The following is a 24,331-nucleotide window of genomic DNA, read 5'->3' as shown; positions in this document are numbered from 1 at the left end:
AATCACTGTAATAAGATATCTTTCTGAGAATCAGGTTTTCCTTTCTTACGCAATATATTTTTTTAAATAAATAAACTCCTTATTGCTCATAACTGTTTTCAGTTTAGACAAAAACATTCTAGGATCATTCTTCACTCACTGAGACCAAAAACACTGATTTCTGATCAGTGACTACACTGGTCCCACATAATACTCAAAGCACTTAAATATCGCCAGGAGGAATATCAACAGACGGCAGTTGTGTTAATGCGCCTGTGTGTTTTCAGGGTTCAGTTCCTTTGCCCTTTTCACCCCCTTCCCTGTTTCTGATGATCCCATACTCCACGGCCTTGTCCAGACAGTTCTGAGCTATCTTTGAGACCGGCTCTGGCGTACCCTCTCCTCCCTTTGCCAGGACAGACAGAATCTCCAGAGCCTCACTTTCCATGACAGTCTCCGCAAGGCTCTTCTCTGCCTGCATCATATTCTGAATGATGACCACTCCACGATGTCGTAGGTCAGATAGGTCACTGAGCAGCAGTGCCTGTAAAATCTCTAGCCAGTGGGTTGTCTGAGAAGAGAGGACGGAGGGAATCATGACACAGTGGTGCTGATGAGGTGGGGAAAGTGAGCTGCTGCTTTGGTGGTGGGCTTACCGTTCCAGTGATGCGGGTGCAGAGTTCAGGCTGTTCAGCAGTCAACATGGCTAGAGTTCCTGCAGCAGCTTTCCGCAGCCTCTCATCCTCCTCTCCGCTGTAGAGCACAAGCAGTTTCAACCGATCATTCCCTGTTGCTAGGTACAATTTCTGCACCTGAGGACACACAAAACACCCACTCCTGTTAGTTCCACTTCTTAAACATAAGAACTATTGTGAATAATGTGTGTCTTACCTCTGTGCTTAAAACCAAATTGCACATGCACTCTGTGGCAGAAGCTCGGACCAGGTCATGCTCCTCAAACATGTAGCCCTCGATTTTTGGCACAGCTTTCTCTTTTATGATCTTTTGTCTGTGAAATAATACACGTTATCAATACATCAAATAAAACCAAATAAAAAGCAATTGCATTTGCTTATAAAACCATGAAGTTGCACTTGAAGAACCAGAGACTTGAATTTGGTTTAAAGAACAGAGGCATGAGTTGATGAAATTAATGTCTGAATTGCAAATATTTCTATTACCAAGTCCTCATTACAAAAGATAATGATTTGTATGTGCTGTCTAAGAAGACACTTCCCCTAGTGGCCAACCTGAGTCTTTCACTGATTCCAGCCAGGTTGGTAAGAGCCATGAGGGCCTCAAAATTCTGCAGCAGGGTGCATTCAAGACTTAGAAGACTGACAAGTGGGCGAACCACCTCATAGATCTAAAAACAGAAGAGAGGGAAGGTTAAACGAGCCAGACTATTTTACATAATTGACTAAACAGGCTGATTACAAATTTTCCTCACCCTCTCTCCCGGAAAGGCAATCTCCGGGTTTGATGTGATAGTTATTTTCGCTAGGGCTTGTGCTGCCTTGATTTTCCCGACATCTGTGTTGTCGGATGCCAGTGGGATCAGAGCCTGTGGAGAGAAATGTTAAACATACAAACTATTAAATGCGGAATGGAAGAATATTCATGAAAATGTAATATATTTGTTGTGGTGGTCTACCTTTCCCCCACCCTGTGCCACCACTGTGCCTCTATCTTCCTGTCGGCCCACCAAAGCCAAGAACACCCTGCCGTGAGAAATGGCATTAACAGAATATCTAATGAGAGAACTGACAGTGAAAAATGCTTACTGCCATAGTCCTACCTGGCAATACATTCTCTACAAGCCTCAGTGAGGGCTGGACTTTCCTGCTTGACCATACACACCAATGCAGACACAACACCTGCCTCCAGTAACTTCACCAGCCTTTTTTCCACATATGAAGATGCATCCTGACGTATGAAAACACAGACAGGTTTGTGCAAAACAGAGAGTCTTGCTAATATGCACCTAAAAACTTTTAATGATGGTAAAAGAAACAGGATGCAGTTAGAGCAGTGGGGATATTGTGCGACAATAAAGAAGTACTGTGTGACATGAAAATAAATAAATAAAGAACTAAAAACAGTACCTTGGGGTGCTCCTCAGGCACATGCTGCTTTGCATATTTGGCCAGTTCCACCAGCTGAGGGTCTGGCTTCTCCACTTCATAGCTGTTTGTGCAATTGACTAATGTAGAGCCCACAGCAAAGAGCACTGTCTTATCCTCAGACTGCAGAGACAAACAGAAAGGCAAGGCTGTTGATGCAGCAACTGCATCTTCCACTATTAACCTCTCACCTCATAATTTTCACTTAATATTTTATATATATTGTAGATATTTAGCGCAATTTTATTGTGACATTCTATTATTCATATTTAAGTTACTGCCAGTTAATCTTTACCTTCTCACTGTACTTAGTGTTAGTTGTTTTTCCACACCAAAAGAAACTCCTTGTACATTGAAAAACCTACTGATCTGACTACTCTCCATGTGTCACATTCATTGTAACAAATTCTATATTTGCAATCATCAGTCCAACCTTTGCTAGTTCAAACATGGCCAGCAAAGCACTCTTGTCTTCTACCAAGTCTTCCTTCACATCAGCATCCAAGGTGAGGTACGCAAGGCCTTCTACAGACCACCGGCGGGAGGTTGCAGGTAGAGACTCATTGCACAGCCACCTAAAAGAGAGATATATACCTTACTTATTATTTGAAATTGCTGTATTCCAAGAATCCCCATCCCCATCTGTCATTTTAGGCATGTTATGCAGCATGCAGATCAGACAAGACAGTTTGATTCAAACATACTTTCTGCACTGCTTAGCAAGCTTCAGTGTGGAGCCCTCGGCAAACTGCTTCATGCTGAAATCAGTCCCTCCTGCTGATCCCAGCTTGCATAAACCCTGTGTAATTACCCAGAGGAGAAAGTTACCAATTTCCACCTTTGAGATGTTCTTTTCTCCAATTACCTGCAGTACTTACCACCAGAGCTCTCACACGTATCCTGTCATTCTCACTCTTCTTGTAGAGGTCTTTCAGAAGTGCTACGCCGTTGGCTGTGATAAAGGAGGCTCTCTTAGCTTTGTCTGCAGCGTGGATAAGAGCCTCCACTGCTACCTGCTGGTGAGTTACATCTTCTGAGGCACACAGAGAGATCACTGCGTCCATCATTCCTGACATCTCCAGAGTTCTGTTACCCACGTTGCTCGGTCCTTGGAGGAGCACCGATACTGTCTGGATGGCTCGCAGCTTGCCATCTATGCCAGGCCTGGAAAAGTGTTGTCTAACCAGAAAAATAATAATGTTAGGTGAAATTGTAAAAGAATACAATCAGTTGGCCAATGGCCTCTAACAGTGATGACTTTACATCTTCCTGTTACTGTGGTTTCAAGCATGTAGTAACTAACTCTTTGGAAGTTTTATAGTAAACTCACTGAACATATTCTTCACACAGTTTTGTGAAATTTTCTCTCTCCTTGTCGCTCTTTAGGTCATCATAAAGTTTGCTCAGCAAGACAGAGCAGTTCATGTGGGAGTTGTCTGTGATTGGTGGTCCTTCTGAGAGCTCGGTGACTGTGCCAGCCACCTCCAGAATTTTCTTCAGCCCTGCAGAAAGACAGATGTCATTAATCTTGCTGTATCAATGCCAAATGAACCAGTCTGATATTGCTATGGAATAGCTGAGTCAAGATTGAATTTAATTTGACATTTAATCAACTTATATTAAACGTGTACTTCCTGGCACAGTGGTGTGATTACACTGAAAAACTGAAAAGAGGGTCTATGGCTATTTTGTTTCCACGAAAGCCTGAGGGTGAAAGAATTATTTGACCACGTGCAGGTATATTTCATACCTTGGTCTATCACCCATAAAGTGAGGGAGTTGTCGGGATTCTTTAAGGACTTGCGAGGCACTTGTTTGACCAGGAGGTTGATAGCGCTGTCCCTGCCTGACCCCGACACATTAGCCGCTGGCATCATTTCCAAGAGATGTCGAAACATAGAGCGTAACTCCTTGGAGGGTTCTGCGCCAAAAAAAAAAAAAAAAAAAAATCACATAATAAATTAAACTAAAGAGCACAGGGCAGACAGCTGCACAGAAAAAAATATTTGTTATATTTTCAATCAAGTTTAATCTTTGACCAATTCAGAATATAAATATGATCAGTCCAAACTCACCAGGAAGAATGGCTTCATCTTTCCCTCTGACCTCTTTTTTCATGCCTGCATTTAAAGCTTCAAACATCACCTGCAGCAGATGGCAAGCAGCCAGAGACACAGTGGAGGCTTCTGATCCCATTACTGTGCACAACTGCTCCATTCCTAGCTCATTCACTATAGCCATAGTCTAGGACCAAAATGAAAAAAGATTTCAGCAATTCAACAGACACCTGCAATTAAATACAGCTACATTGAAACAAAAATTTAAATAACAAATAAAAAATGGCTATACTTCCTGTTTTATCTGTGTTTCAATACAATTTTCTACATGATAATCAAATAGTGATTTTAAAGATGATGAAACAAGTAACTTCAGAGGAAACTGTTAAGCTTACTCTGGACTGATGCCCTGTGCACAAACCAACCAGAGTCCTTAGGGCAGAAAGGACCACCTCCACTTGTTTGGACAGAAGCAGTCGTTGAATCAGCTTCACCCCATCATTGCGGAAGATCTGCTCAGCTCCTGCCTCTTCTCGAGACAACACCACTAGATTCTGAGCAGCCTGAAATTTATTAATGGACTTCTATTATTTTGGTGTAATAGAAATTTATAGATGGATCAATGCAGAAAAAAATTCAAACACAACACACATAAAACAAAACAAAACAGGAAAAAAAAAAAAATAAGAAAATTGTGAGGACTCCTATGAGCCATCCACACCTTCTGTCTATCGGAGTCTTTTGCAGATGCATCTAAGAGGAGGGAGAACATCTGCTGCACACGTGCATCTGTGGAGTTTAGTTGTGCTGACTACAGGATTAAAAGAAAAGAAACAAATTAACAGTTGTGCCAACTGGGTCCAGTTTTGAATAAATGACCAGACCTCCATGGCCCTTAGCCCACTTTTTTTTATAATCACATCACCTTCTGGTGGATCTGTGCTCCTAGCTGTCTCAGCAGATCCTGGAAGAGTTTGTTTTTGGGTTCCAGCTGAGCACATCTTTGAGCATCTAGAAAAGCCTGGTCGAGCCGGCCAAGTTTTTGAAAAGACTGAGCTCTCCGGAACCTGGCTTTCACATCACCGGGGTCAGTATCAAGAGCTGAAAAGAGTTGCAAATGTGATGTTTGTTATAATGCATACACATCCTCAGCCTGTTAAAATGTGACACAACCCAGAACTTCATTAAGTAATCTATCATCTCTATTATCTTTTACAGAGAGGGGGCAGCTCTTCTGCGTAAAGTGTTTGAATAATTCTTTACATCCAAATTTATATCATCAAGAGCATCTCTGAGTATCATATTGCAGACAGATGCTTCATGTTGAGCCTTTCTATAATTTTCATCACTCTTTGGAACTCCACAAACTACAAATTAATTCAATTAAACCAGGTAAAAGGAGGCTCTATTGGCTGCCGATGTGCACTTTCCATTCACTTTCTTGCGTGCCATCTTGAAAAAATGCGTTTACTCTTGTTGAATTAACCCAATAATAGACATTGTACTGTGCAGACAGTGATGTGTCCCACCCTTGGAGGCATCAGCCTCTGCCTTGCTGTACTCCTCCAGCTTCAGGTAGCAGGCGGACCGGTTACGGTGTAAGACAGCGGTCTCTGTCCGGCTGTCACTCAGCTTCAGGGCTTTAGTGTAGCAGCACACGGCACCCTGCAGGTCTCCTGACTTGAATAGGGCATTTCCCTCCTCCTTCAGGGCCACAGGGTCCTGTGTAAAACACAACAAGGACTTATCGGGACGTAAAAATGCTTCGAGCGACTGTCTCTGGATGAACCCTGCTAAGCTAAAGCTGCAGAGCTCCGAAGCGTTGTTGTTGTCGTTGTCTTACCTTTTCTTTTTCACTCACGCTCATCTCGTCCTACTCACAATACAGCGTTTCTTAGAAATGTTGCTATAATGTTTGATTTTCCTTTGTTGTTACGTCACAAACACCGTTAACTTCAGCAAAGCATGTTACATCCTGGGACACTTCCGGGTGTCCGGAGCACGTTGAGGACGTTTCAACCCTCCAAGCTCCGCCCCTTTCCCCTCACGCTGCCTTACCATAAAAGGAAGAGAGCGGTCTCTGTCTGTATCTCTGCTTTATTTGGTTATATTTTCACTGCTTCACACCACATTCACACAGGACTTGTGTCAAGCTGTTTAAACAACGAAAGAAAAAAGCTCCTGAAAACCAGCAATTAAAGGTTTTCATGCTTTCAGCTGAGGAAATATATTTTAATGTTGCAGGGGATCTAAATGGTTATTGTTTGGTGGTCTAAACCTCTGCAAAGCATATTTTGTGAGGACATCTTTAGTAAGCTTTCCAGAAAGAAAAACATACACGTTTAAAGCCGTAACAACTATTATATAAAGTGAGAGTTTCCCTTATTGTCCCACCCACTAAAGATAAGAACTAAAAAGGATAAGATATTCCTTTATTTGTCCCACAGTGGGGAGATTTACAGTATTACAACAGCAAAAGAGGGCATCAGTGAAAAAGAAATAGAATTAGACAATCTGAGATTTCATCTTGAGTTTTGACCTGCTGACTTGTTGACAGTAGATAAAAGCATGTGCAGGTTAATCTAGTGGCTGCACAAAAACACTATACACTATATAAGTAAATTTATGGCTATATTGGGAGGGAGTTCATTCCTATGGACGATGACAAATTAAAATTGTAAATTGTAAATAAATTTATTTATTTCACTCTGTGGTGCAAAAGTGAAAACATGTAGAGGATTGAAAATAATGTCAGCATCAACAGCTTTGCATTGCACAGCATTGAAAACTATTAGATGAAGTGTGCTGGTGTGGTATTTCCTGTATCTTTCCCCTGGAGACATACCTTTATCAGGAAGGCTAAGCACCATTGTTTTGTGCCCTGTGTTGCTGTGGAGACAAGGTGCTTCCCAATGGACACCATGCTCAGGTTCACCAGTTAAGAGTCTCACATTACCATGGCAGTTTTCTGCTTTCAGCAGACTATCCAGTGTGGACAGTTGGTATGTATCCTAAGGACTGGGCTTAGTGTGAGACAAACAGATCCACAGGAGATCCACAAAGCTCAGTGACAGCACCAGGCAAATAGGCAGTAATCAAAAGTAAATCAAAAGCAGCTGAGTAAACATTTGTTCTTCATCACAATTTTTTTTCTTATGTGAAAGATAATGCTTTAGGATTCTATCATTGTTTGTGTACTTTCTGCTACCCAAGCCTGCTCTTTTCATTTTTAAATCTGTGGATGACCACAATTGCATACAGTGATTCTATAGGTCCAATGAGAAATTATCAGTTTTTACCAGAACCACCCCAACACAATGCCATCTGTTCCCATGATTTCACAAACAATCTCCCAATTAATTATTGAGGCTAAGCTCCTTTTTCCATGCACACATACATTTTCGAGGCTGTCAAAACACCCTAAAAATATGACTCACCTTCAAAACACAATTAGATTTTCCATACTGTGCTTCTCATTACCTGCACAGTAGTTGTTAGTCAGTTAGACTGTTGTTGTGGCGGTGTCACAAAACACAAACTGATTCAATTTTTATGTATATTAGGAAAAAGCAAAACAGGTACGATAAAATGACCTTGCTGAGGCCAATATCTTGTCATGGGGAGTGTTATCTAACTTTTGGATTTTTCCATTTTTGGAGTCTGACGCACCAGGGCAGGTGATCCAACTAAAAGCAGCTGTGACCTATCATAACAGCTATGTTATTCTTCTTCCCCACACACTGATTTTCCTGAAAATAACATCACTCCCCTATTTTGTCTTTTAATCCATTTATTTTTCAGGATTTACAGAATTGGGCTGAAAACAGACTATGAAAAAATATGTCTTTTCTAGAAACCACTATTAATTCCAATACAAACCCCCAAACAGTCTGACACATTTATGTCTTTGAACTGCTGAATTATATAAATATTCATTCATTCATTGTCTCTGGCTTATCCATTTACGGCCAGCTCACGGGGGAGGGTGATGTACACCCGGAGAGGTCGCCTGTCGATCACTCACACTCAGTCCTGCGGACAACTGAGAGTCACTAACCAACCTAAACATGATGTATTTGATTGGTGGGAGGAAACTCACGCAGGGACGGGAAGAACACGCAACCACATATAAAGGCCCCAGGCCCGGGAACCGAACCCGGGACCTTCTTGTTGTGGGGCAACAGCCATAACCACTATGCCCTGGTATAAATATTAGAGTCATTAAATAGCAATGACTATTACTTTTAACTGGGTGATGTCACTGATAAAACGAGCGGGTGACATGCTGGACTCTGCTTCACACGGGTACACATTTTCCCAAATTGTTCCGTAATTCGTTCACTCGTGGTCTCATCCACATGACGTGTCATGATGGCCTCATGTCAACAAATGGTTGGTGCCCTTATTTCAAAATCAGATGAAGCTGCTGGCCAATCACCGGCTGATGCGCAGCTCCGCTCTTCCCATGATCCTTTGCGGCAGCTTTAGCTGCTAGTTTAGCAGCTAGCAGCTCGGTAATCTGTCAGCCGGAAGCTAAAAGCTCACACACCGCCGGGGGCCGCTCTCTGCTGGACTACTCTCCTTCGATAGGTAAGGTCCCGTGTTTTTTTTTTTTTTTTTGTCATGTTACTCATACAGACCGGAGCTCACGGGGTTTTGGCATTAATGTAAGCCGAGGTTTAGACGAAAAGTGAAATTTTAGCCAGAAATACGAGCCGTGTATCGTCTTTAATGTTATCAAGCCGATTCCTCCTGTCGTCCGTAGCGATAGACACAGAGCTGCCGTGCAGCGGAGGCTTTTTCACGGCTACAGACAGACTGACAGACGGGCGTGACTGTGGTTCAGCCGGCCCCATCAGCAGATGACAACCACACTGTCAACATTTACTCATTCAGCCCCGATCCGTGGACCGGTCGGGTTGACGTGTTAACTTGACGGCACATCTGGTAGCTAGCGCTAGCTCGTTTAGCAGCGTATCCACGATAGGTAGGAAATGTTAAAGTGACCGGGGCAGTTTAAGTTTTACGCAGTTTTCATGTGGCTAATGGGATAAGCAGCCAGATGTGTTAGCCAGCTGTGATGTGTCGGAGCCAACGTGGGGTACGACCTAAATGTGGCTGTCGTGCTGCTCTTAAGTTTTCAGCAGCGTAGTGTTTGCTTGGCTAAGAGCCCGGAAAACTAAAAGTCTTTCAAGTCAAACCTTATCAGAGTGAAATGGTGTGGCGACCTTTGATAGCTTACCAAAGAGACTGGTCATATTTACATCTCCTAAAAATCCCATAATACCCATGCAAACGCACACAAATACTTGCATGGGTGTAGTTTCCCTCTGTCAGAGAGCCCAGCTAACAAAACCCTCAATGCTCTGAAATGTTCCTCTTCTGGCACAGATAGTCCCAGACTTAATCATCTGCCTGTCAACAAGGAAGGCATTTTTTTTTCTCTTTTTTAATAGTCAGTCAAAGCAAACGCATTCGGCCGATTATCATCCCAACACCCTGTAGTAATGCTGACGGATAGTCCCAGCCTGAGAAGTGAGCAGATTACCTATTACCGCTGTGAGGAAACAGAGGCCTTTCTGCTCATCTTGATTCCTTCCCTGTTGTCTTTACTTGTCAGATTTAAAAAAAAGAAAAGAAAGAAAAGTATTTATCTATCTCCCACAAAGCTCCTGTCATTTATGATTCTTGTCAGTTACAGTCCTGTTCTCGCAGCATCAGGATGAATACAGATATTTAGTATCTTCCATTAAACATATTTTTTTTCTAACAGCTGAAGAAGACCCACTGATGTGATTCCAACTTTGCTGCTGCGATCAAGGACAGATCGGCCTGTGCTGCCAGACTGGATATGCAGTTACTATGCTGCTGAGAAAAGAATATTTGTCTCATTTTAATTCCTGGAGCTGCTTTGGGTGGAGTTGAGACTTGACTAAAACGCTGCTCCTCTGAGCCAAGTTGGTCTTTTAGTAAAGCTTTTTTTCTTTGCACTGCCACAGTGTAGTGTGCAAACTGTTATGGCACTGAAGGCCAATTGAGAAAAAGGGGACTCCGGCTGTACTGCAGGATTAGAGTCTGCTGTGGGAGTGGGGAATGGACCAGGAGAGCAGGCCCACAGCTACACACATCATGCCGCAGGGACACTAGACTCCCTGTTCAAGCCCCTTCTGAGTGGCACTTGTTTTTTTTTCCTTTTCCTGCAATCTCATCGGTTTGCATGGTTGAGCACAAGGGTTACTTTGAAGGAGCCCACCGGTGGCTGTGGTTTGGCCAACACTGACAGACTTTGCCAGCTATTGGTGATTTAGTATCCTTGTCCATTACTCTCTCTGCAGTAGTACCCTTTGCTGTGGTCTCCAGTATGGTGAGTGGAGGCTGGAGGCATCGCAGGAGTGGAGCTGTACCATTGGTACTAGTGTAGCTGGGTACTTTCCAACCCCCCCACCCCAACCAACCCACACACACTTTTTGTGAGGTGACAGATTGTATTCCAGCTTTCAAGGACTTTTTCTCTGTGCTGGAAAAAAACACATCAGTCAAGGTCATTTTTCGAATTCATACCCGGGAAAGAAGATTGTTCCAGAGGAGGATGAAGCTGAGGAAACAGGTGACAGTGTGTGGAGGGGCCATATTCTGTGTGGCTGTATTTTCTCTCTATCTGATGTTGGATAGAGTCCAGCATGACCCTGCAAGACGACAGAATGGTGGAAACTTTCCACGGGTAAGAATAACTATTGTATAGGTAATTTATCTACTATATGAAATCCTTTTATGCTGCAGCACTTCCATGTTTTCTTGTTTGGCTTTTAAATGTGAGCATCCAAATAATCACACCCGAGCATTCGCTTACTATAGATCCATTTGTTACTTTTGCTGATTGTGTAATTTAAAGCTTTGAAACTGAAGATTGTTCAGCATGATAGAAGAAAGGAATGTGGGTTTGATCTGTATATGTTTTTTAATCCTTTACAGCTGTGTGATTTATTATTTTTGTATGTGATTTAGAGCCAGATATCAGTTCTACAGAACCGGATAGAGCAGCTGGAACAGCTCCTGGAGGAAAACCACCAAATCATCAGCCATATAAAGGACTCTGTGATGGAGCTAACAGACACAGGAGCTGTGTCTCCCAGTGGCCACTTGCCATTCAGAAGTGCCAATGGTTCCTGGGTATTACCATTTGATGGTCGTCCCACTTTCCTCGCTGTCAAATCTCAGGATTGCCAGTTTGCTGTAGGCAGCCACGGTCAAGCAGACGTTCAGGTGCAGCTACCTACAAACCTCTAAGCAGCCCAAACATCATGCACACATAAACATGGTGTTGCTCTTACGTTGTGGTAAAAAAAATCTTGTTTTGGCTCTCACTGGCACGAAATGATGAGTTTGTGTTTAATTTTAGATGCTGGATGTGTATTCCCTCCTCAAGTTTGACAACCCTGATGGTGGTGTGTGGAAACAGGGCTTTGACATTACTTATGAGCCTGATGAGTGGGACAGTGAACCACTCCAAGTGTTTGTGGTCCCTCACTCCCACAACGATCCAGGTGAGTTTCAAGTGTGTTTTTATATATAGCAAAACTTGACTCTGTGCTAGTTTGAGAGTCTGTCAAACAGATCAAACACTTTCTTGAGACATAGCCCAAAGCATGTCTGGACACCTTTTTCTCAAGTAATTAAATTAAAAATTGTACCTGGATTGTAAAGAAAGAGGCAAACCAACCAACTCTTAGGTCTTCAGTGAGGGGAGGGTTGGTGTTTAAGGCTAGGAAATCTTAAAAAAAAAAAGAAAAAAGTCACACATTATTAGCATAAAAGTGAAATGATTGATGGCTTAGGCACAAGTGTGGCACTATTGGGAAGTTGGCTCAGATTTTTATTTCAGACTGACATTACCACTGTCACATACTTGCTGACTTGACAGTTATTAATATGTTGACAGTTGGTGGCAGAGACCTGCAAATTTGTCTCATCAACAGCAAGAACAGACCATGTTTGAAGCTGGAATTTTTTAAAGATGTTTTAAATGTGACAGTATAAGATTTATCAAACCATAGTGAGCTTTTCTAGCTAGATGCCAGAATAACAGCACGCAGAACCAAAATCAGGTTTGTTGGCTTGGGTCATTTCTGACAAATGCAATGACAGTCTTTTGAAGCTTTTTAGTCATAACTAGATAAGCAGGTCGAACAATAAGCAATCAGGTGCTAAATAGGCTGCAGTAAATACACTTGCTCCTTACAATAAGCTCTTGACTTGATGATGCAATTCCTCATATGTCTGGAATGATGTGGAACTTTGATTGCTAATATATTTTAATATTCATAATTTGTGGTATATTTATAGGCTGGTACTCACTACATGCTACACACTAAAAATGCGCAGGAAGTGCTTTTTAGTCATTTTCTTTGAAGCCACTCTGCTAAATAGATTTCTAAGGGAAGCACTTCAACTTGAATAAAATATGAGTTTTTATTTCTCATCTTTTGCAAACACTTTTTCCACAATGTAGACTCTTTTCTTGCTCTGCCCTCCTTGTATGGGTAAGCAAGATAAAGGGGTTAAACGGGGGCCAGAGGCTTGTCGTGTGTCCTATTTGTATTGTTGTCCAACTATTGTGCTGATTTAGGTTTTATGTTGTTTGTTTTTTTTTTTTTTGTGTTGTCTTAGGTTGGATTAAGACTTTTGACAAGTACTTCACAGACCAGACACAACACATTTTAAACAATATGGTGGTCAAGTTGGGTGAGGATTCTCGCAGGAAATTCATCTGGTCTGAGATTTCATTCTTCTCCAAGTGGTGGGAAACTGCAGACATACACAAGCAAGAAGCTGTGCGAAAGTGAGTCTGAGTCATGTATTGGTGATGTAAACCTTTTATTTGTTCTATGCAATCTTAGAATTAGCTGAATTTCTTTGATATTTATTGGCCCTGAAGTACAGTCTTGTAATATCTGCTCGCTGTAGATTCTCTAAAAATAGCTTGTTATCTGGTTAATGGGCCTCTCCCTCTTTAGGGCTGGATTATCCTCACCTACCTGTCTTAATTCTCTCTCTTCAACAGGCTGATCCTTGCAGGGCAGTTCGAGATTGTGACAGGGGGTTGGGTAATGACGGATGAAGCCAATGTTCACTACTTTGCCATGATAGACCAGCTCATTGAAGGCCATCAGTGGCTGGAGAGAAATTTAGGTACACATTCATGTAGATTTTTTCCTTCTGTATTTACACTTTAGGAGAGTGATGCCCAAATGTTTAAGAGGCTTTTTCCTGACTTTTTTCTTTCACCCAAAACCTCTTCACTAGATTTAAGTTTAACTTAGCTCAAAATGTTCTCGGTCCTCTCCATGCTTTAGTGTAACTTGAACTTGTGAGGATACACAGGCCTTATCCTGCATGCAGCAGATGTAACCTCTTGTTCTGTGGGAGATAAAATACTTTGTGTGACTTTCAGTGGTTTCCTGTTGTGAAGAAGGTTTTTCTGAAAGATATATTGCTTCCTTTTATGTGAATAAAATAGTTGCTTTCTCCTTTCTCACCACTATAGGTGTAACTCCTCGCAGTGGGTGGGCAGTAGACCCCTTCGGTCACAGTGCCACTATGGCCTATCTACTAAAGAGGGCAAACCTGACCAGCATGCTCATACAGAGGGTCCACTACTCTATCAAAAAATACTTTTCCTCCACCCACAGTCTGGAGTTCATGTGGAGGCAGGCCTGGGGTGAGTGGAATGGAGCCATTGATATCATGTTATTCATGCACTCATCTTAGTTAAGCTCATTACAGAATGAGTCATACTCCCTGTCATGGCCTTTTGAAAGAGAGGAACATTTTGGATGGACAGCCAGTGTGTAATAGCTTCAGATGAGTTATCTTCATTATTATTTCTAAGTAAATTGGATTTTTTTTCATGACTATTCAGTGTCCAATTGTTCTGAAATGTGTGATAGTTTTTCTTAGGATTAATTGTGTGATGAAATGTCATCTTTTAGTTTCAGGTGGTTTTTCAAAAATGACTTTGAATCCCCAGAAAATATTGTAGGTGTGAACTACACATGTAACACATGTAACAACATGTGAATAAGCACTGGTGTGGCTATGATCATAAATAGCATCCCTAGAGCATAAGATGCCTTAGAAGTGTATTTCATTCTGGTGTATTAGGCGTTGTATTTTTTATAATTTTCTCTTTACTTTGCTGCTCTGACAGACACTGGATCAAACACAGATATCTTTTGCCACATGATGCCATTCTACAGCTACGATGTGCCCCACACCTGCGGACCCGACCCGAAGATCTGCTGCCAGTTTGACTTCAAGAGGTTACCAGGAGGTCGTATCAACTGTCCGTGGAAAGTGCCGCCAAAAACTGTAGTGGAGGCCAATGTAGCAGAGCGGTGAGCCATTTGTGGGTTATTTATACTTGGAGAAATTTTAAACTTAAGTTAATACTGTAAATTTGACACTCAAATTTTTTTTTTCAAACAATTATCAACTCTGCTGATTATTGATTGTAATTTGCTTTTTGTAGATAAATTGGTATTGGAGTATAGCAAAGATTTAAAAATGAGTCAGTTCATCTGTTGATTAATTATTTCAGGCAGTTATGAATAAAAAGAGCAGATAGTCTCTTCTTTAAGCTTGTTAAAGATAAAGAATGGCTGATTTTCTGTTATATTTCATAACGCAATGACACTACAAAGTGTTGGAAAATGTGAAGTCTTGACTTTTTGGAGTAATGACTTGTGAGAATTGTGTTTTGCTAAAATTTTGTAGACCCATTCATAATAATCTACAGACTTTAATTATGAATATTATAATTAAGGAATATAATCATTAAATACAGATATTTTCTTTTTATTTCTCACATACTTATGAGAGCTCTGCTGCAGCTGCAGTCACCCTTGTTACAAGTCAGGACTTTCTGTACTACTCTCCTCCACATAAACTAAAATTGACCTTGTGCCAGCCGGAGAGCGAAGATGAGCAGAGGGACATGGTGACAGACTGCTGATCGTCTTGCAGTCACATCATGAAGCTTAGAAAGGACATAAAGAAGAACTTTCAGTGGCCAAAGGAAAACACCATTGGATTAATGGGATGCTCCTTTAATGGTCATAGTAATTTCCTAGAAAACTGGCAGTCAGGAAGCAGGACAGTTTGGATGCCAAGAGATGAGTTCACTTTCTCTCTTTTAATCAGGGCACACCTGCTCCTGGATCAGTATCGGAAAAAGTCCAAACTCTACCGCAGTAAGGTGCTCCTTGTGCCACTCGGAGATGATTTCCGCTACGACAAAGCTCTGGAGTGGGATCAGCAGTACATAAACTACCAGAAGCTGTTTGACTACATGAATTCTCACCCAGAGATGCATGTACAGGTGAGAAAATAATTTGTCAACTGTCACAAGTGGGGCTGCCAAATATTTTCTATATATATATCTTTTTGTTACATCCCAGTGTGCGGTGTACCAAATACCTGGCTGTACACCATTTCTCTTGATAATGAATCATGCAGAGGTATTTTATCTTGCTGACAGTACAAAGAATCTGTCATGAATCAGTGTTTGGGTTCAGAAGACGCCATGTAAGATGACGGTCGCATACATAATAATGAGGACTTTTTATTCCTTTGGTTTTGTTTGAGGTTTTTTTTTTTTGAACATGTCACTTGTCTACAGGCTCAGTTTGGGACTCTCACAGACTACTTCAATGCTGTATACAAAGCAAATGGAGTGGCCCAAGGATCCAGACCTGCAGACTTCCCAGTGCTCAGTGGAGATTTCTTTGCATATGCAGACCGTGAAGACCACTACTGGACTGGCTATTTCACCTCTCGGCCCTTTTACAAGAGCCTGGACCGTGTGATCGAGTCACATCTCAGGTGGAACATATTAAACTCACACTTGGAAATAACTGACATACACAACCAAATGTCAAATCCTCCACTTTCACTTTAGTCCATATTGTCAGAAAAAGTATCTTATGGACTTTTTATTTTTCTTTCAAAATGAAAGATAAAAATTTTATTTTGAGAAATTTGCTTGGCTAATATAATTTATAGCATGTGTAACCTTTTTAAAGCTTTAAATAAAAATGCCAGATGGAAAAAGAATCGGTAGTCAGTGTACAATGCTGGAATACAAGACTTTTAGCTGACAAATGAAGCTACTGTGTTTTGCTATAAAGAACTTGTCGGTGATAACAGTTTGTCAATGTTTCAGGGGGGCAGAGATCCTTTACAGTCTTGCCGTTGCGAATGCTCGACATGCGGGCATGGAAGGACGCTACCCAGTCTCCGATTATGCCCTGCTCGTTGATGCAAGGCGGTCTGTTGCCCTCTTCCAGCATCATGATGCCATTACCGGCACGGCAAAGGAGAATGTTGTGATTGACTACGGCACCAAGTAAGAACTGGGGTTTAGAGAAATGTCTGTGTGGTTGGGTAGAAGCCATCCCATAAATTCTTTAAAAACTGAATTTGGAATCCTCTATCTCTGGCTGTTTTTTACTCGACCGTTCGGTGCATTGAGGCAAAAAGTATTGCGCAGCCATCTGCTGTGACTGCTGCAGTAATCCACTAATTCCTCCTCCTCTCTAGATTACTGCGTTCACTCATCGGTCTGAAGAGGGTAATCATCAATGCTGCTCATTTCCTTGTGATGAAGAACAAAGAGTTCTATCGCTTTTACCAGACGGAGCCCTTCCTGGAGACAGTAAGAGGAAAACTAGTGTGACACTTCTGCCCCTGTATAGTATACTTTTCATAAACCTGGACATATATACGTTACAGAGCATTCGGTGTTCTCTCTGTTATGTCTCTCTTCTGTAGGATGATAGGCGTGCTACTCAAGACTCTCTGCCTCAGCGCACTTTAATAGTGCTCGACCCAGCAGGGCCGAGGTATTACCTTCATCCTCTTGTATCTCTCATCTCCACTGCCTCCTCCTCTGCCGCTCCTCCACTATCCTGTACTTAAGATTGCTTTTTCCTTCTCCCTGCCAGGTATCTGGTCTTATTCAACCCTGTCGAACAGGAGCGGCTGTGTGTTGTGACTGTGTTGGTCAACACTCTCAGGGTGCGAGTGCTTACTGAAGATGGGCAGACTGTCCCAGTGCAGCTCAGTGCTCAGTGGAGCTCTTCTAGTCAAATGAGTGCGGAGGTCTTTGAGGTAAGATGGTAAATTTTATTATGAACTGTTCGTTTCTATACACTGAAATCATTTCACTTGAGCAGCAGCAGCAATGTCGTCAGCAGTTCTCCATCAGTGTTCAGCCTGCTCTGCTTCACAGCACTCATTGCAATGCAAAGTCATTCTAGTTATGTGGCAATGGTGGAGAGAGGCTAATGAGGAACAGGGGCTGCAGGTATAAAAGCGAGTTTGAGTTGCAGTTAATGCAAAGCCCCAATGACACTGCACTGCAGAGCACTGCTCTGTATGTTTAAAAGGTATGCAGCAAGCATCGTGTGGCTCAGGAGGGAGCTGCGGGAAATCTGATAAATCAAATGATGTCGGTTGAGTTAACCTGAATTGGGGCTGAAAAGTACAAAGAAGAGAAACATTTGGGCCCAGATGAAGTGAGTGAATCAGGCCTGCCAGCCAGCTCTTTCAGTCCTTAAAAACCAAAATAAGAACCACAAAAATAACCCCACACCTACTGAATAAACCCCAAACATATATTGAATGTTTGAGTAGTGAAAATATCCCAAATGCTTCTCTGCAGCTCTGCAAATTAATTCATTTTTCAGAAATCTAATTCTCTCCACCCTCTTAAAGTACAACAGAGATTTACAGTCTCAACTGTTGTCATGTGTTAATTTCAGCTTCTGTTCTTACTGTTTGAATGCCTTTCTTGCTCTAATTTTAAAAAGGAAAATAAATCTAACATTTAGTTTTAAGTGGATTCGGATCTTCCACCCTCTGTCCAGGCAACATTCATGGTTCGCCTGCCACCTGTGGGTCTGGCTGTTTTCCATCTTTATGACTCTCCGGACTCACCCATGACGCTCCGCTCTGACACCCTGCTCAGGCTGTCTGCACAGGGCGTCAGTGCCCGGGTGGGTGACCCCCTCCCTGTCCGCTCACAGCAGTCTGACCCTCAGACCTTCTACATCAGCAGCCAGTCTCTCACACTTGGCTTTTCTGGAACGACTGGCCTCCTGGAGGTTCGTGCTTTATTAGCTTTTCCCCTGCAGAATGTTTTTACTTGAAACAGAAGAGTAAATTCAGGTAAAGTTAGCTTGATTTCCCAGTGAAACCTTGTCTTGCTATTTAAATATCTTTTCTGATTTTTTTTTTTTTTTTTTAAAGAGTATCAAACGCAAAGAAGATCCCCAGGAAGTGAAGGTCCAGATGCAGTTTGTGGTCTACGGCACTCGCCCCTCCAAAGACAAAAGTGGGGCTTATCTGTTCCTTCCTGATGGAAAAGCAAAGGTATTCTCAGTCTTTTTACTTACTGCTCAGAAGGCTTTGATAGAGTCTCCCTTGTGTGTTGTCCTACTGTATCATGCTGCGACGCTCAGGGTAAAAGCCAGTGTTGCTTTATCTTTTCTTGAGTCTTCCTTTTTATTACTTAAGACACCAGAATCCACAACAGTGTAGGGATTAGTTGCCCTATAGTATCTTATTACTTATTCTGATGGGAGCTCCTGCAATACCTCTCCTCGTTTTTTTAACTGCTGATTCCTCCTTTCAGCCCTACAACCAGAAAGAGCCACCTGTGGTGCGCGTTGTGGAGGGGCCTCTCTTCTCTGAGGTGGTCGCACACTATCAACATTTTCAGCAGGCCATACGCATTCACAATGTGCCAGGTAATAAACACACAAAATTACAAAATGGAATGAAATTGCTTTGTTGAGGTTTTTATGCTTAGTTAAAGGCACCAGATGGTACAATTCAGCACCGATGTGTTAACAAAATGACACTTAATAATTTAATTGGGTCTGTTTTTGTTTTTTTCTTTCTTTCTTGTCAGTTGACAGTGTTGGTGCCTTTGTCTTTTACTTTGAAGAGGATAATTCATAATTTTGCTATTTTAAGTAACACCTGGCCCAGTTTTCTCTATTGCATCTCTCTGTTTACTTCCTTTCTGTGCCTGAGTTTAGTTCTGAATGGTTTGGCTTTGTATTTTTAGGGGTGGATGGGTTGTCTATAGACATCACCACCACGGTGGACATCAGAGACCAGACTAATAAAGAACTGGCCATGCGCCTGGTCACTGACATCCAGAGTGGAGATGTCTTCTACACCGACCTCAATGGCTTCCAGGTCAGACCCACGTTGGGGGGAGGACTGATTTATCTATAATGTCACAGGATGACATGTATGCTGATCATTAGTTTGACACATGATCTGATTCACTGCTGCTGACCATCACTTGTAGATGCAGCCTCGGCGCCACTACCTGAAGCTTCCCCTGCAGGCCAACTTCTATCCCATGCCCAGCCAGGCATACATCCAGGACAGCCACCATCGCCTCACGCTGCACACGGCTCAGTCTCTGGGTGTCAGCAGCCTGGAGAGCGGTCTGCATCTTTCCGCACTTTATTTATCTAAGAAAATACGCTGAAATATGAGGCATTGTTGTTTTTCTTTTCTGTGTCTACCCAATATGGAATAACTTTGAGGCACTTATAGCGTCTTTGTCTCCCTCAAGATCTTTTCAAAGAGAAAATTGTTCATAGCTCATGTTTGTCTACCGAGCTAATCCTTTCATCATAGTTGTGTGATAATGGGAGTGTTTGTGAAGCTCAGTATTTGTCTTCATCGACTGTCTGAAAGTTCAATACAGGGGCTTTGCGTTAAAGTTATGGTGTCCCTGTTTTGCCTCCTCTCTCAGGCCAGCTCGAAGTGATTATGGACCGCAGGTTGATGCAGGATGATAATCGTGGACTCGGCCAAGGCCTGAAAGACAACAAAAAGACAGCCAACCGCTTTCGACTGCTGCTGGAGCGAAGATCCGAAGGAAACAAGGTCTGTAAGACAAAAGCTGAGGGGGTTATTGTTGCTGGCTGAGGACGCTTGAGTTTCCAGCACGTCACATCTGACGTTGTGGAACTAAATTACTCTTTCAAGAAATTTGAATGTTTTGTCCTTCTGTTTCTCTTTCCATTCACTAACACCTTCTTTTGTGTCTTTTTTTTTTTTTTTTTTAATACTCATTACCATTCCATCTGTTTTTCTATTATCCTCTCCGTGCTCTAATTTCATTTTCATTCTCTTCTTTTTCCATTCCATTACCTTCAGTATGATGGTGTCCTTGCCAAACTCTCCTCCTTCTTTTGTTCTTTCCTCTCCAAATTCTTGACTGATGGAGTTCAAGAGGTAATGTTGCCTTGGCAACAGTGAGGATGCTTGTTAGCTAGCATCATAGTCTGCTCTTTTTTTCTTTTGCCTCCATCTCGTAGTGGTAGCCAAAGCAGTCCTTCTTCACGAAAGCCTGATCGGAAGTAAAAAATGATATCATTCGTCTTTATAAATGAAAACACATTGGCACAGGAAGGAAGCCACTGGTTGCAGTTTTATCATCCAGCTCTGATAAAACTGCGGGTGGTTCCAAGGATGAATTTGTGTTTGCTAACCATCGACATCAAACCTCATGTTTGAAGTACTTAATTTTAAATTTGACATGGTTGTGCTTTGAAACTGAACAAACTGAATATAGATCGATCAGCACTGTGCTTGGACTACAATTAGAAATATTCCTCCTCCACGACAGACTTAAATAAAGCTCTGATTTCCTCCAGATGATGGACAGTGGGACAACAAGCTTCCCGTCTATACTCAGTCACATAACCAATGCCATTCTGAACCACGAGGTTTTGGCCCTACCTGTCCTGCCAAAAAGACGCGGCATCCCTCCTCTACAAACCTTCGCTCCACTCAAGTCCTTCCTTCCCTGCGACTTCCACCTGCTGAACCTGCGCAGCATCCAGAGCCAGGTGATGTTACTGAAATAACACTGCTCCTCCGAAATGACTCGACGTAAACGATGAGTTGACTGTGTGTTTGTGTGTAAGCAGCAGGATCCCCACTCTCCATCTCCATACACGGCCTTGATTCTGCACCGTCTGGCGCTGGACTGTGGCCTTGAGACCCAGAACCTGGGCTTCAACTGTACCACCACACAAGGACAGGTCAGTGCTGCCACACGCTCTCTGTATCCTGAACAGGAGTTTTACCAGTTGACTTTTTATTTATTTATTTATTTTATTTTCTAATGTTCCTGGACTTCTCTTGTTCTTTACAGCTGAATGTATCGGGACTATTCAAGAACCTGGACCTGCAGCTGCTTCAGCCGATGTCCCTGACCCTCATGCATTCAAGCACGCCTCTGGCCAACGACTCCACTATCAGTCTCGATCCAATGGAGATCTCTGCCTTCAAGCTCAAACTTCGCTAAGAGCCATCCAAAAGACACAAGGCAAAAAAAATAAAAAAATAAATAAATAAAAAAAGACCCAGCAGACTCCTTGGACCAGGAACCAGGCCCACGTCGGGACACAGACTAGCAACAGAGGGGTCTGGGTCTCTCTGATTCGTACAAGCAGAACCACAAACACAGCAGCTTGCAGAGGAAAGGTCCACTGTCACAAGACTGACTGCACAGCAGGGGGCAGGAGCTGGCTGTTACTGTGGACATCTCCGAGAGCAGCAACACCCAGTCGAACTCGCAGCTGTTCCAAAACAACTGCGAGTGCCAGAATCACTTGCCAGATACAACCCAGTATCTGTTTATCTCTGTAATTGAAAATGAAGTCTCATATAGTTCTGCTTTGTAAGAACTCTTGTCTTTTTGTATCTTCGCTCCATCCTGGACTAAACTACTGAATGTAAATATCCCAAAGGACGAGGGGTGTTGGGACTCTTGCCACATCAGAATGCAATTTACAAAGCTTTATTTGGTGAATGGGTTATGGGATTTATTATGATTATTTTTTTTTTATGCGCACAGTGAAGACGTCCTGCATCACCACAGTTTGTTTTTGTATCCACCAATCTAATGCTGACTGCAATTCAATTTATTTCTTAGATTTTTGACAGACTCGAATGCAGCAATGAGAATGTGTGGTCTCCAGCTGAACTCATGGGAGACCAAAGCTGTGGCTCTTTACGCTTATCGCTCATCTGAGGCAAAGAGTTACGTGTCAGTTATTACGCAAAAACAATGTGATCATTATTTATATTGGATGCCGTTTGTTTCCTTTCGTTCTGCCGGTTTAGCCTGTAGATAGTCTATGTCCTTCCTTCACCCCCGCTCCCCCTTCTTGAGCTAAAAATGTGGAAAGTCTGTGCAAATTCCTTGTCTGTCATGCCTGTGCTATACCTCATATATACCACTTGGCAGATATATCAATGTGTGTGTGTGCAGAGTATGTTAATGTGAATAATTGAGGTTTTTAGTTTGTGGAAAGATGGAAAATTTAGGTGTACACAATCAGGGACCATTCATAGCACTGTTAGGTATCATTGATTATTTTGGGGGTTGTCGAGCTGCAGGTCACCTTTTAACTGGAATTAAAGGGCCAGTTCAACCAAAATGCTGAAGTTTTATTTTTCAATATCGATTCTTTCAGTTTGTTGTTTGTTGTATATTCATGCTGGAACAGTGACCAAAAGTATCAGAGATGTGTTTTTGCTCTTTCAAATGAATAGTGAACTATGGTGATTTAGCAGCACTATAAATATCAGAGTACAATCTATCTAGTATGTACAGGACACAGCAGGTGTTTGTGAAAATTGAAGTTTTTTTTTTTTTTTTAAATTCAGTGCCCAAACTTGAGGTCGATTTCTCAAATAGTCTGTATGGAGACAAAAGGAGAAAGCTGTTGATGTGTCATTTGGGTGAACTGACCTTTTACCAGCAGGCGGGAGTGAGCTATACACAGCTGTTCATAGTAAGAAAATGACTTCCTGCAAACTTCAGGTCCACAGTGCTTCTTCTCTGGAGACGGCCTCCGGGCACTCTGCCTTATCTCTGGTGCATCTCCACAGCAGCTGTGGATGATGATGTCAGGTGTCCAAAGCTGAGGCCATTTCTCTGGGCCCACCTGTGTCACACATTCGACTTTGCTGCTATCACTTCCTGCCCACTGTGTCTCGCTTTAACCAGTCATCTTAATTCCACCGGAGGACTGCTGCTTTGTTGCTCTCCTCTCACTTGATGTTTGGTCTGCCATGGTTAAATGCGTCCACCTCCTTCCTCCTCCCCAGATAACCTGTCAGACCAGACTTCACTGCATCTTGAATTGCACTTTTTACTGTTGTGTTCTGTCTCTCCTACTGTGTCAGTCTGTGAAAGTCCTTTTCTTTGCCCTTGTGTGATACCTGTTGTAGTGCTGGTTTTGTTGTTTGGAGGTTACATATGAAGGCAAAGTCTCTTCTGTGTTTGTTCACGATGGATTAAAGCTGCAGTAGACAGAAGAGGCTGGGACAGAATAAAAATACAAAGTTAAAACAAAATACAAAGTTGTCTTAATCTGATGCATTTCTTTGCACTTGAGTCTTTAGTGAGACTTCATGCTCGGAACGGGATTGAACGGGATTGATTTAGTCAGCAGGGGGCAACATTGAGTCAGTGTGGGCAGTGCTGCCAAGTGTTGAGCGATATCACCCATGAAATGAGGCAGGGCAGGGATTACAGCGCAGGAGGGGAATATATGAAGGATACTGATGACGGTGCCGAGGAAGAGCCGAGCAGGAAAAGAAGCATTTCTTGGTTCACATAAAAAGAAAAAGAGTTATGGACACAAAGAAAGGAAACAAAACGTGGCGGCATGGGAGTCTGGGTCAGTGCATATGTGGGGGAGTCATGGGAAGAGAGGGTGATGCCTGTGGAGACACCCTGGGGACAGCCAGCCTCTGCATTTTACTCTTTCACTTTTTGTGTTCTCTCAGGAAGTGAGAACAGTCAGTCAGCCTTTTTCTCTGAGCATCAGATGGAGAACAATAATCTTAACCCAGCCGGAATAATGAGGCTGCAGCTCCTCTGTCCAGTTGATCTAAATGAGAAATATGCTAATGGGGATGTGATTTGTTGGTGCTGGATGAATTAATCTAATATTTCTTGTTGCTGGCCTTTGTTAGCAGACAGAATGGTGTAAAACCTGACAGCTCTTTAATAGATGGTAAAGAGCACACAAAAACAGACATGAAAACGAGTGCACAGCTCACAGA

The 24,331-nt window shown here is 42.4% G+C and overlaps 2 protein-coding genes across 3 annotated transcripts; one reads left to right on the top strand and one right to left on the bottom strand.

Moving 5' to 3' along the window:
- Nucleotides 1-262: 262 nt before the first annotated feature.
- On the bottom strand, nucleotides 263-6,026 carry unc45a (unc-45 myosin chaperone A). The gene is made up of 19 exons (XM_029522777.1): nucleotides 6,003-6,026; nucleotides 5,689-5,881; nucleotides 5,085-5,260; nucleotides 4,881-4,970; nucleotides 4,555-4,722; nucleotides 4,178-4,346; nucleotides 3,853-4,023; nucleotides 3,433-3,604; nucleotides 2,981-3,281; nucleotides 2,807-2,901; nucleotides 2,536-2,677; nucleotides 2,085-2,225; nucleotides 1,778-1,905; nucleotides 1,634-1,700; nucleotides 1,430-1,543; nucleotides 1,230-1,345; nucleotides 871-988; nucleotides 636-791; nucleotides 263-550 (listed from the first exon to the last, which is right to left on the bottom strand). Exons 1-19 carry the CDS (start codon nucleotides 6,024-6,026, stop codon nucleotides 263-265), a joined length of 2,829 nt encoding a protein of 942 aa, XP_029378637.1.
- A 2,643-nt stretch (nucleotides 6,027-8,669) lies between these two features.
- man2a2 (mannosidase, alpha, class 2A, member 2) lies at nucleotides 8,670-23,607 on the top strand. 2 transcript variants are annotated; one of them, XM_029523324.1, is made up of 23 exons: nucleotides 8,670-8,749; nucleotides 9,933-10,880; nucleotides 11,165-11,422; nucleotides 11,559-11,703; nucleotides 12,827-12,998; nucleotides 13,221-13,348; nucleotides 13,704-13,877; nucleotides 14,367-14,553; nucleotides 15,359-15,536; nucleotides 15,837-16,039; nucleotides 16,380-16,562; nucleotides 16,757-16,871; nucleotides 16,988-17,058; nucleotides 17,161-17,326; nucleotides 18,085-18,321; nucleotides 18,467-18,589; nucleotides 18,852-18,966; nucleotides 19,290-19,423; nucleotides 19,539-19,680; nucleotides 19,995-20,128; nucleotides 20,902-21,096; nucleotides 21,181-21,291; nucleotides 21,405-23,607. In XM_029523324.1, the coding sequence occupies exons 2-23, from the start codon at nucleotides 10,749-10,751 to the stop codon at nucleotides 21,555-21,557; spliced, it is 3,456 nt and encodes a 1,151-aa protein (XP_029379184.1). In that variant the 5' UTR covers nucleotides 8,670-8,749; nucleotides 9,933-10,748; the 3' UTR covers nucleotides 21,558-23,607. The 2 variants fall into 2 exon arrangements, with proteins under 2 accessions (XP_029379184.1, XP_029379183.1); XM_029523323.1 differs by having other exon boundaries at nucleotides 21,178-21,291.
- Nucleotides 23,608-24,331: the final 724 nt, after the last annotated feature.

This window comes from Echeneis naucrates, chromosome 16 (assembly GCF_900963305.1).
Source record: "Echeneis naucrates chromosome 16, fEcheNa1.1, whole genome shotgun sequence".
NCBI classification, from domain to species: domain Eukaryota; kingdom Metazoa; phylum Chordata; class Actinopteri; order Carangiformes; family Echeneidae; genus Echeneis; species Echeneis naucrates.
This window is presented reverse-complemented; position numbering and strand designations above follow the sequence as displayed.

What these genes read in the sequence shown, in the direction of transcription:
- unc45a (XM_029522777.1), bottom strand. Translation starts at nt 6,026, where the DNA reads ATGAGCGTGAGTGAAAAAGAAAAG. An exon ending in AGAGGCTGATGCCTCCAAGG is followed by an intron (nt 5,261 to 5,688) that starts GTGGGACACATC and finishes AACTCTTTTCAG; the next exon opens with CTCTTGATACTGACCCCGGT. An exon ending in TTTATGGGTGATAGACCAAG is followed by an intron (nt 3,605 to 3,852) that starts GTATGAAATATA and finishes GTCTTTCTGCAG; the next exon opens with GGCTGAAGAAAATTCTGGAG.
- man2a2 (XM_029523323.1), top strand. Translation starts at nt 10,749, where the DNA reads ATGAAGCTGAGGAAACAGGTGACAGTGTGTGGAGGGGCCATATTCTGT. An exon ending in TCACTCCCACAACGATCCAG is followed by an intron (nt 11,704 to 12,826) that starts GTGAGTTTCAAG and finishes GTGTTGTCTTAG; the next exon opens with GTTGGATTAAGACTTTTGAC. An exon ending in CTCGACCCAGCAGGGCCGAG is followed by an intron (nt 17,059 to 17,160) that starts GTATTACCTTCA and finishes TCTCCCTGCCAG; the next exon opens with GTATCTGGTCTTATTCAACC.